Raw genomic sequence first — 12,756 nt, forward strand, 5'->3', positions numbered from 1 at the left:
TACCTCTGCCTGCACAGACACACCTTAACCTGATCTCACCGAGGCCTTGGGGTACAAAGCAGCTCCTGTGTTTTTGCTGTGTGTGAGTGAGAGAAAGAAAATAAGAGGGAGGCAGCTTTCATCTCCAAATACCTTTCATCATTATGTCATCACCATGTCTTGTCCTGTGTGCTTGTTTATTGAGCTGGCAGGCGGACGGCGTGGGAGACAGCATGTCAAAACGGTGTCCCAGTTGCGTACTAATACTGCAGCGTGCGCCCATATATCCATCATCACAGCGCTCTGTTGCTCCGTTCTACGTGGAACAATATGTCGATTCAATATTTGGAGACACATGAAAGCTACTGCCAAACAAAAGTGATGAAATGAAATTGAAAGTTGTAATATTTTACCCTTAGTCTCTCACCACCATCCTCAAAACGTTCCTTTGAATATACAGTGGTACCTCTACTTACAAAATTAATTGGTTCCGGAAGAAATTACGTAAGTAGAAAATTACGTAAGTAGAGATGCGTTTTCCATGCAAATGCCCCAATCTGTTCCAAGCCCAAAAATATTCCAACATAAATATTTTATAAACCATAAAAATGCATCACAACATGTAACAAATACATGTTACGATTAGATTATTACACAATAAATGACAGTTGTGCATAGCGTAAAAACCAAAGAATAGGGTGAAGAATAAAAATGATGGTCATTTACCTTTTAACTGCTGTCCTCATTGTTTTTTGCCCTCTTTGGTTCATGCGCTCCTGCCTCACGATGCCGAACAACAGACTGAATTCCAGTCCTCCTTTTGAACTTCTCCAACCACCCACGGGATGCCTTAAACTCCTTTAACTTCCTTTTGTTTTAATAATGTGGTGATTGTAGATGCATTACGGCCATATTCTTTGGCGAGATCAACCAAACGCATCCCTTTTTCAAGCTTTTCTATCATCTCTTGCTTTGTTTGTATGGACAAAAAAACTCTTTTCTTCATCTTTTCTTTTCCTCTTTTCTCCGTCACTTTCTTGGGGTCCATAGTGAATACTCAAAAAGTTAATATGTTTACGTAAAACTACCAGAACACGTCATGGGTCAAGAGCCGAATGACGAGGACCCTGCATAAACACCGATCTAGGTCCACAAAGAGGTCCCTCTTAGCCAATGGAATGCCAGGATGATAATAGGTAATAGCCAATGGCAGAGCAGCTATGAATGTTGCGTTCAGGAACCTGTGGGTGCTGCGAGTATCAGCCCATACTGTATTTTTACCTTTCGTAAGTCGAAATTTCTTTCGTAACTAGAGGTAATATTTTACTGCTAAGAAATTTCGTAAGTAGAAAATTTCGTAAGTAGAGACACTCGTAAGTAGAGGTACCACTGCATATGTAATTTGTGTGTGTAAGTGACGGTTACAGATAAGCATGCAAAAATGAGTATGCTTCATTTAAAAAAAAATACATTTTAGTGTTACAGCATAACTTGCTCAAAACTTGATGTGAAAATGTGACAGTTCAGTTCTCACCGATCCTGTTCAGTCGCAACCGCAACTGGTGAAGGTCAGAGGTCAGATCTAAACAACGCCTTGGATGTTTCACCTTGGCTGATGACTGAATAGCTCTTAGCTGTTGTGATTAATTGATTAATCATTTAGTCTAAAAGTGCAAAAGATACTTCAGACATTCTTCAAGAGCCTCAAATGATGCCTTCAAATATCCTTCTTTCCTCTTCATCTTTTTGACCCCGTCGTGTGACGCCTCCATAATCCAGCAAAAAACATTGACAGATGGCACTGAGGAAGATTAGGAGCAGTCTTGCACATCTGCAAACCACATTCACACATGCACAAACACACAAGCAAACCTGCATCCCTGTCCTCACACCTTAATTTCCATTTTCATGGTCTAACTGTATTTCTTTCCCTTCTACAGTTCTTTCTTTCTTTTCCCCCTCAAATCATTTCCAGTGATCAGTTTTTTTCTCAGTGTACAACAAACCACTGCGCTGTGAATAAAATGCTACTCATCATAACCCCCATTCCCCTGAAAGCATGATCCAGCTCTCTCCATCTGCAGAACATTAGTGCATATTCCACGTTTCTGTTTTCTGTTTTGATCATTATTCCATTAAAAAAAAAAAGTCTCTCTTGCTTCCTTTGCTAAAACTACAACACTGAGAATCTGAGGCCAACATCAAATCATTTCTTCCTGGCAGGGCCTGATGCCAACATACCACCTAGATACACACTAGTAGGCAGTGTTGTCTTTGGTTTGGCTGTGTGCTGAGAATTTGTGGGAAACACGCAAACTTTAGACCCACTGGGGAGGCAGCAATGTTCTTCTCCTCAATAAGAAAAACACACACATACACACACACACACACACACAGGCACGCACGCACACACGCACGCAAACACACACACACACACGCACGCACGCACGCACGCACACACACACACACACACACACACACACACACACACACACACACACACACACACACAGAGTCAGAACTCTGAAAAAGGCAAGGCACATCAGCCTGAACTCCAACCGGGTGAGATCATCACTGTGATAAAAATACGGCTTGTCCTCAGAGAAAAACATGTTTCTCAAAAACACTTTCACACAGTCAGTGAAGTAATAATGCACACATACACACACATGGAAGATTGTTCATCATTAATGTGAACAATTTCAAAATAAGTAAAGGTACATTTATCAGCTATTCCATAACCAGACATCCACAAAAACAAAGTTTGCCTCATAACATCACTGACAAGGCAAAAATCCAAAGCTTTCTGTGAAAATACAGAAAAATGATCAGTTGATTAAGATCAAAAAGTTCCCTGTATGCTGGTTAAGGTAGTGTGACATATCAATCAAGCCGTTACCCAAATCTTTACTGCAAACAATTTTTGGAGCTCATGGGAAGTTGGAGTCATTACAATTTGCTCGCTGTTGTCTCTGCAAGAATGTGCACCAGCCTCCTTCAGGCAAGGTTCTGTATAAAGCAGAAAATCCTCCTGTCCTTTGACAGTAAGCTGAGCAACTATTCTTTTATTCACCCTGTCCATCCCATTTATGGATTCTTTTCCTCCCATCTCTCCATGTAACCCCTCTTCCACTCATATTCCTTCCCACTTGATATGCAGCGATGCTACAGTGTGTGCTGTGAGTGTGCGGTCTGCATCAGTCAGACTGAATTTAAGTTGTCAGTAAAATATGAGGTAATCGCAGGAATTATAAGCATCAGAAATCACAGGATCAGTAGACAGGCAAGGGGAGGTGGAAAACCTGAAGGCAGAAGGAGAGCAAGGCCAGAGAAGGAAGATAAGGAAAAAGAAGCTTAAGGGATGAGGAAAAAGGGAAAGAGAGGGGAGGATTACAGTTTGCAAGATCGGGAAAATGGAAGGAAAAGGAAAAAAGGAAATATTTTATGGAGCCCATCTTTAACATAATTACACACACACACACACACACACACACACACACGCACGCACGCACGCACGCACGCACGCACGCACAAACGCACGCACGCACGCACGCACGCACGCACACACACACACATGTTTGATGTAATGTGTTTTAATAGTGAAGCACCCTTTCCTCTTGTGTCTCATGCAATCCCTCTCTTGCATACTGCAGATTTCCTTCAAACAAAAGCAAATACTGCAGCACTCATCAACATTATTCGGTATGAATGCGTTTAGGCACCAATCCATGCATGCATGCGTGTACATGCAATACCCCCCTCTGCCCATCCATATACACGAATACGCACATAAACATCAAGCAAGCACAGAGACAGGCTGCCAGCTCCACTGACCCCAATAATACAAGCACCCAAACAAAAGCCAACGCCATTGGCTGAATCCTTCTGGGGAAAATTCTCTGCCACTGTTGTCGTGGAAACAGCAGAAGAGCAAGAACAAAAACAGAAGATGCGCAAGTCCTCTTTCTTTGTTGTGATTAAACGTAACATGAGTGAGACAAGGAAGAGCAACAAATCGCTGATGAGCGTTTTTCAATTCAGAGTATAGAAGAAAATGAACTCTGTGTGTGTGTGTGTGTGTGTGTGTGTGTGTGTATGTGTGTGTGTGTGTGTGTGTGTGTGTGTGTTTGTGTGTGTGTCTGTGTCTGTGAGTGTGTGTAATCGAAATGGCTACATAATCTGTATATGTACAGTATACCTCTATATAAAGTGGTGCACAGCCTTAGCATGTGCTCAATACATCTCAGTGAGTGGGACTAACTGTGGATCTTTGAGGCAATCCTCAGCATCTATGAATGACTCATGAAAAAGCACTAATCTCCCAGCGGATGGAGGGAACTGAGGGAAGGTGAGGAAGGGAGATGTGGGGATGAAGACGGAGGAGAGTGGAGAATTGCTTGAACAGCATCCCTCTTCCTCATTTCAGTTCCATTGAATTTCAATCCTAACTGAGGCAGATGACACTCTCCTTTCTCTACAGACACATTTGGGTTGAACTCTGCTGGTTTATGGCTGTATACTGTCATCCTTTAAAAAGCTGCAGCCACCGCAGATGAGATGCCATTAACTAAATGAGGATATTAACAGTCTTGCAAGAGCTCAGTTATAAGCTTCAATTCGCTTCATAGAAAGTGCAACAGGACAATAACTGTGGTAATTAGGGCAAGAGGATTGAAACTAAGCTTCAGTTTCATTTCAGTGATGCTGGGTTACAGAATGATTCAAAGGAAGTGTAAAAATCAAAGGATCATCAGAGAGGCTTTGCATTCTAGCAGCATGATTTGAAGTCTTCCTCTTCTCTTTTCTTTCACCTCATATACATCTGAAATACCAGGATGAACAATTTAATGTGACTGAGGACTTGGCACATCAGTGACATCTGCTGATCAAACTGGGAACAACACTCACACACAAACAAAGCAGGTGGTGATAAGGTGCAGCACACCTGCTTACTACGCAGTAAAAAGTAGAGCCGCAAGACAAAGAAAAAAATTGGCAAATAGAGATACAAAAACAAGAAGAAAGAAAGACATTCAGACAGACAGTCAGACAGACAAAGACAGAAAAAGACAGATGAATAGACAGATGGAAAGAAAGAAGGAAGGTATGCAAGAAAAAAAGATGTTTTTTTTTGGATTTTTGCAAAAACACTTTAATCACAAAGAAAGAAAGAAAGAAAGAACTCTACCACCATCACACTCATGCTGCACACACTCCCACATACCAGTTAGGAGGGAGACCTTGTGGAAAGTGCCCTCCAACTTTCCAAAAAGAATGTGCATGAAGCTGTCTTTGGACAGATGCCCTGCTTCTTTGGAGCTCTGGTCATAAACCACCACTTCCTGCTTCCTGCCCAGCTCCACCTGTGCAATGAACAAACAACAAATACAAGAAGACATTTAATTTTTCTGTTATGGAAGAAGGAACAAGGAAGAGTTTTAGTTGATATGTCTGAATTTTTTTTAAATACAACCGGTACGTTCAGAAGATCATGTTAACAGGAGGGAAACCCCGGGGTAAACCCAGAACAAGCTGGAGGGATTATATATTCCATCTAGGCTACGAGTGCTTCAGGAACCACCCGGAAATGCTTGAAAGGGTTGTTGGGAAGGAATCTAGTCTACCCTGCTTAGTTTGCTGCTGCTGTAACCCGTCCAGATATGCAGAAATAAAAGGGCTGGGTTGGACAGCATTATTGAGAATTCATAGCATGTCACACACAGGACAGTACTGAGGATTAAGCATTCACATTTTAAGAGGCCAATTAGTCTGTGGCTGGCTGAGTTGAGCAATTTATTGCCAAAATGCTGCTGAGCTACAGTAGACGTCATACCCTGAGATAGTTTCCTCTATCATTTAACCACTACGTTGCCTTAAATTAAGGCAGGAAGCAGCAACAAGGGACACAGAATGAATGCACAAACACCCCACAGGGAGTACTGACAATAGAAATTGGCTTCACCGATGTGCTAGAGACTGCCACAGTAAGCAGAATGAATTACAGGTGATTCAGTAGTTATGAAAATAAAATATAGGATTATGAATAATACATTAGAGCTGAGTGTTGCACTTTGCAACAGACTGCAATATCTACAGAGCAGATACTCCTGAGGGGCATCATTTGGAAGGTAAAATGATAAAAACCGGATCAGTTGTGGAGGCTGTGGGCATCTGTCAATGCATCAGTGTGATGCTGCCTGTAAAGATTGTAAAAAAAGATCAGATACTGTGAGCATGCGTGTAAGTGTGAGCATGTGCATGAGCTTCTCACACACGCCAACCCTGATTGTGTTGTTCCCCGTGTTGTCAGGCAGGCTTTGGTCACATGACCATTAGGCAGCACCTACTGCAGCTATGAATCACTGCATCACTGAAGCACCACTGGCCAGGAGAAGAGAGGAGGAGGAGGAAGCAGGGAAAGAGGAGGGGGGAGGGATGGACATGGTGGGTTGTGGAGGAGCAGGAAAGAGAAACAGGGATATGGAAGAAGGAAATAAAGAGGGAAGAGGAGAAAACTGAGGTGAGGAGAAACGGTAGGCGGAGGACGGGAAACTAAAGATAGTGATGGAGGCAATCAGACACAACAACTCACTGCTTACCTTACCATACACCCCCTGCCCCCATCGTCCTCATTTAAGAGCTGCCACTAAAAAGAGGCTCACTCCTGGGCAAAACTGCACTTTAAAGAGGCAACCTATCTCATCTGTTCAGCTGATGAGAGCATGTGGCACATGCAGCTTCACCATGGAAATAGTATTTTTGCCTGTGTTTCTGCTTACAGAGCAGCTGTAGCAGAAAGACAGGGCAGATGGCCATGCAGGTGAATTAGACAGGACAAGGTCAGACTGTGAAGTCTGACTACCTATGAGTCTGATCCATTAAAACCCAGCGTAGGTCTTTATTGCTGCATCAGGCTCACTGGAATAAAAGCACAAAAAACTTCAGTTTTTTGAGGAATCTGAAAAGAAACCTTACTGCTTTTCAGTCAAATACAACTGTGATGCAGCAGTCAGCATGGAGAAAGACATCAATGCAGTGCTACAAATTTAAATTACACAGTGACATCCTTCCTTGGCCTTAATCCATCGTAGTATTTTCATCTCCACCTTTCTTTGTTTTAAATCCCAGACACACATCTTCTTTGTTGACCCTGGATAATTTGGGCTACAAATCCTAATGGGATCAGGTCTAATTTGGGTTCCTTACCTCAATGCAGATTAGTGGCCTTTAACTATACATAGATGGATTGTATACACGTGAACACTGTATACAATACCCAACGGTCTTTTTATCAACTGCACAAAAAGTTTTACTTTTACGATGAAGTCATAAAATCATTACTGCACTAAAACAGAAGAGTTATTTATTCCGCTGCTGATTGTTTGACAATGCAACACTTCTCTCCCCTTGACTAATTCATAACTTAATCCAAGCCTTTATCATTTTGTGAATAAAAACTATTCTCCTAAACTGCGAGAAACTCAAAGCTTTACTCTCTGGAACATTCTACTATCTTGAGGTCAACTGCTTCAGCTAAAAGGATAAAATGTCATTTTGTTTTCATGAGACACTACTCCCTGCCTCTAAATTCAATAGTTGTAGATGTATGACACTATTAATAATGGGATTTCAGCCACAGATTCTACCTGAAGGTAAAGCTAGCCCTTAATATATGACTAATAATACATACTAACGTATATTATATGACTATATTACGTATATTATATTACGTATATTATATTACGTATATTACATGACTAATAATATACAACTAATAATATGACTTCCGACCGGTGGCGCTCACATCGTATCTGATGAAGAATCTGGAGCGGCTCTTCCTCAGTCTCCTCAGGCCTCAGGTGAAACATGCTGAGGACTCTATACAGTTTGCCTTACCGGGAAAAGGTCAGCGTGGAGAACGCCATCCTCCACATGCTACACCGAGCCCATTCGCATCTGGACAAGGAAAGCGGCACTGTGAGGATCCTTTTGCTGGATTTTCAAGTGCCTTTAACACCATCTAGCCTTGTATACTGCATGACAAACTCTTACAAATGCGAGTGGACCCTGGTCTGGTTGCTTTGATCCAAGACTACCTCACTGACAGACCACAGTTTGTCAGGCTAAAGGACGCCACGTCTGATATTGTGGTCAGCTGCATCAATGCTCCACAGGGGACTGTCTTGTCTCCAATCCTCTTCTCCCTGTACACGGCGGACTTCTGACACAAATCAGAACTGTGTCTCATCCAGAAGTATGCAGATGATATCCCAGATATCATGGGATGTATCAGGGACAATGAGGAGGAGGAGTATAGATGCCTGGTGAAGGACTTTGTTGATTGGTGTCACAGCAACAGCCTGCAGCTCAACTCCAAAACTAAAGAGCTGGTCATTGACTTCAAGAGGGACAGACCCCAACCTAGACCAGTTCTGATAGGAACAGAGGAGGTGGAGATTGTGTAGACATATAAACATCTTGGGCTTTGGCTGGACAACAAGCTGGACTGGACCAGCAACACGAGGCAGCTGTACAAGTAAGCACAGAGCAGGATGTACTTTCTGAGGAGGCTGAGGGCATTCAACATCTGCAGGAAGCTCCTGTGGATTTTCTATCAGTCTGTGGTTGCCAGCGTCCTGTCGTTCGCTGTGGTGTGTTGGGAGTGAGCGTGACCAAGGTGGATCTCTCCAGGATGGAGAAGCTGATCAGGCAGGCCAGCTCGGTGGTCGGGATGAAGCTGGACCCTCTGGCAACGGTGGCAGAGAAGAGAACATTGGACAAACTGCTGGACATCATGGATAATGTCAGCCACCCTCTGCACACAGTTACCAAAAGACCAGAAAAGCCTGAGAAGCCTGACCAGCCAGAGGCTGCACCTTCCAACATGCAGGACAGACTGAAGAACTAATTCATCCCCCCCACCCATTAAACTACTCAACTCCTCTCCGGGGGAGTTGAAGAAGAAGAAAGTCCACACGAGAGCTGAGGGATGACACAGACAACACATCAAAAACAATACAAACGCTATAGACATTTCACTATACCCATACTTAACCAGGCCTGTTTATTTTTATTTCTATGCCTATTTATGATTTTCTATTTATATATTCTTGATGTGTCTTTCAATTTGATGTTGTACTACTTTCTATGCTGGTGCTTTCTGTGTGCTTTTTCTGTGTTTTGTGTACTTACTGTGCTGTGTGCAACAGAGAAATTAATTTCTCTGGATAAGCAAAGTTGTACTCTACTCTCTACTCTACTCTAATATGTGATATGCGTGGACTTAGCTGGAGTGTTACAGGTCAACACCTCGGGGGAGAATGGGGCTGGCTTTCAGACTGCAGCAGTACATATCTTCATCTCTCTGCAGTGCTACAGCATCACAAATACTACAGTGCTGAGCTGTGACGCATGAACACTGCAAGACCAAGAGGACATACAGAGAAGCAGCAAAGAGGGATGTGAAGAGTCGGGAGAAAATACAATGGACCAAAGGAAAGAATGGAGATCAGAATGGGAACTGAATTAGGAAGATGGTTCTCTGACAAGAGAAAGTGTTGGGAGAGGAGGACACTGAGAAGGACAGAAGGTGGCACTGCCAGCCCAATCGCTATGATCCTGATGCACACAAATGGCTGGCATCACAGCAGGACACCAGAGGAGGTTATTCTCCAGTTAACTGCAGAAGTACACAGATAGCACAATGCCGAAAGAAAGAAAGAGAGAAGCAAGTAAGGAGCCAGATTGTGTGTGTATTTTTGAAAAGAGAAACTCTGAGTGTAAAGGAGAAAAGGTGATGGTGTCAAACAGGAAATAGAACTTGGCTTGACCTCATGTTATAAAATGTTACAAGGGGGAGCAGGACACCAACGTCTGCTACAAGGCTGCATGTCACGACTCAGCCTTAATGTCAACACTCTTCTGGAGGAACCCACACACTCACTCATATACAAACACTGTGAAACACAGATGACGGTAAGCTTAGCAACAAAATATATCTCTGGAAAACTGCTGTAGCGTACACTGTAGATCCTTGTGTAAGAAAGCAAGACCCAGTTTTCCCAGGCCTTGCTATGGACAAGTGACAAGGTCAGTGTTGCGGGGTACAGTATGTTTGTTTACATGCCAACTGTCATGTGACACAACGTCAGCAGAAACAGTCTAAAAATGGCCACACATTCCTGAAGCGTAGCTTGAGTCCCTGCTGTGTGTCCTCTCCAGGATGTTCCTCAGAAAACAAGTTGACTGTCAGGAAGCTGCTCAACTGTTTTCAGCTCAGACTGACTTCACAGCCATGGAAGGAATATTTTTGAGAAGGAAACAAAAGTGACATTACATCAAGTCAGTAGATAGATAGATAGGTAGATAGATAGATATAAAATTTAATCATCCCAAGGGAAATTCAGTAAACCTGTCACATATTTTTTTTCATTTATAGAACACTTTTACTACACTTATTGTTAAAATTACTTTAATGGGAACTAAAAAAAAACCCACATTACACACACACACACACAAGTATGCTTCACCCTACTTCATTAACTGGTTCCAGGAGACACGACATCAGTCAAACGACGTACTGCATGTCCAACTAACTTGTGTCCGGGCTAAACCTAAAATAACCAATCCAAGGTCTGTCCTGTAGTTTAATCATGAATGTATTTTCAATAATATTTGGTTACTTAGAATCTATTTAAAGCTTACAAACAAATACATTTTTCCATTTAGCAAAAAAAATATCTAAATTTACGAAAAAAATGTGGAGATGTTTACCAGACCTATTTACTTTTAGACACTCTGAGCTTTTATGCCCTCGTGGGCCACATAAAATGATGTGAGGGGCCACATTTGGCCCGAGGGCCTTGTGTTTGACACATGTGTTATAGAGAATCTGTTATAAGAAATCCACTTTTTGCAATTGGTCAGTGAGTTCAGACCTTGCCACACAGGGTGTGACATAGACCACTACCCACTGCTGTGACGACAGCATCCTGGGGCCTATTGATGTCACCGATTGTCAATGGCAGCTGCCACGTCCATGAGTATAGGTGTTCTTGCATGTGTCACATAGTCCCTGTGCTTCTGGAATCTATACTGACAAAAACCAAATGAGTTTTCAGTTAAGGGTTTAAGTAACAGGTTCAGGTTTGACTCTACATTTAGAATTATGTTGAGGGTTTAGATAAGAATGGACCAGTGAGACAGACAATCAGTCAACAGAGTTAAAAAGTACAAAGCACTAAACCCACCAGAGCTCCCACAGTGCTGTAGCCAGTCACGTACAGTTCATAATTCACATAAGATTTTCAATTTCTGCGTATAACACACACACGCACACACGCACGCACGCACGTACACACACACACACACACACACACACACACACACACACACACACAGACACACACACACACACAGACACACACGCACACAGACTAAATTGTTGTCTTTGAAAACAGCTCATTGTAGATCCGGCTACACGTCATCTCTTCATTCCTCCCTTTGTATATAATGAAAGCCATATTTTGAATCCGCAAATCATCTATGAATCATTCCCCCCCATGTTTCATTTACATCTGTGACTTAAAAATACATCTTTACGTAAACATTGCTTATTTGGTACTTTGTGGCAGTTAGGCTCCATCTGAAACTATATTACAGTGTGTGTCAATATCAAACAGTAGGATCTTTAAAGCAAACAATGATTCATGCCATGACCTCATCAAATCAAACAGATGACATATCTGGCTCTGTAGAGAAACCACTGCCTGCTACAGTGTCTTTGTTTGAACTTGGCAAATGGGAAAATGTGAATGAAACATGCAAAAATTCCCTGAGATTGCCTTCTGGGTAATCTGGGAAAATATCCACAAAGTGAGTCATCAGTTTAGCCCTCAGTTCTGCTGCTACTGTCAAGGCAGATGTCACATGTTTCACTCCATGTTTCAGAGTACTATGCTGTATTTAGGGGAAATTTCTGCATCCTGAACTGTTCGATTGAAAAACTCCAAAGACATCACCAGTGTCTTTAGACAATGTCTGAAACAGCAGCAAGAGGCAAATCATGTTCTCTGTTTAATTTTACAAAATTCATTTTCAAGAAAAAAAATAATTTATGCTGCAGAGTTTGTTTACAGTGTGATGGGAAATGAAGAATCTATCTAAAAGTGAAAATGATGTTTTCATATTATATTCTTGCTCGGTTTATCCTTCAGTGGTTCTGATCTCATTTTCGGTAGCATCTTTGCCAGATTTTTGACACCTGAAAGATATTATCTTCTTGTAATCAACACAATCCTTTACTTTCTTCTATGGTTGAAAGGGTAGAAATATAAGCTTTAGTCAATCTTGTGAGAACATGTAAATAAAAAGAACCAGAGAGCCAATGGCCAATTAAAGAACATCAGAGCCACGTGAATTCAAAGCTGTTCAAGGCTTTTTATTTATGTTTATATAATCAGTTTGATCAAAATTTTAATATTTTTAGAGAAATCTATTATTATTAATGACCAGAAATGTTGTTCACAGACATTACTTTCGCAAATTTTTACCAACAAAAGACCATTTTAAGGACTACATATTATATAATTGTATAATGTATGGTACAGTATTCTAGGCTAACAGTATTGTGGTCAGCTAGCACAAAACAAAAGTACGAGAGCTCAGCACCCTATTATCGTGTTTAACCTCTGTGATCTCATGAGACCTCTGAAGCATCACACCAATTCATTTCAAAAGCCTCCATAGATTCCCATTATGTTTCGTCACAGCCAGAGT

General features: G+C 41.8%; 1 protein-coding gene across 3 annotated transcripts in view; it reads right to left on the minus strand.

Annotated features, from left to right (window-relative positions):
* dusp8a (dual specificity phosphatase 8a) overlaps positions 1-12,756 on the minus strand; it is a 50,649-nt gene that overhangs the window by 24,865 nt on the left and 13,028 nt on the right. For 2 of the 3 annotated variants that reach the window (XM_068312355.1, XM_068312354.1), the window contains exon 3: positions 5,204-5,342. In XM_068312355.1, coding sequence (XP_068168456.1) covers positions 5,204-5,342 — 139 coding nt within the window. Of the gene's footprint in view, positions 1-132; positions 158-5,203; positions 5,343-12,756 lie in introns of those variants that run through there. The other variant, XM_068312356.1, reaches the window with a different exon arrangement.

Source organism: Antennarius striatus, chromosome 4 (genome assembly GCF_040054535.1).
Source record: "Antennarius striatus isolate MH-2024 chromosome 4, ASM4005453v1, whole genome shotgun sequence".
NCBI classification, from domain to species: domain Eukaryota; kingdom Metazoa; phylum Chordata; class Actinopteri; order Lophiiformes; family Antennariidae; genus Antennarius; species Antennarius striatus.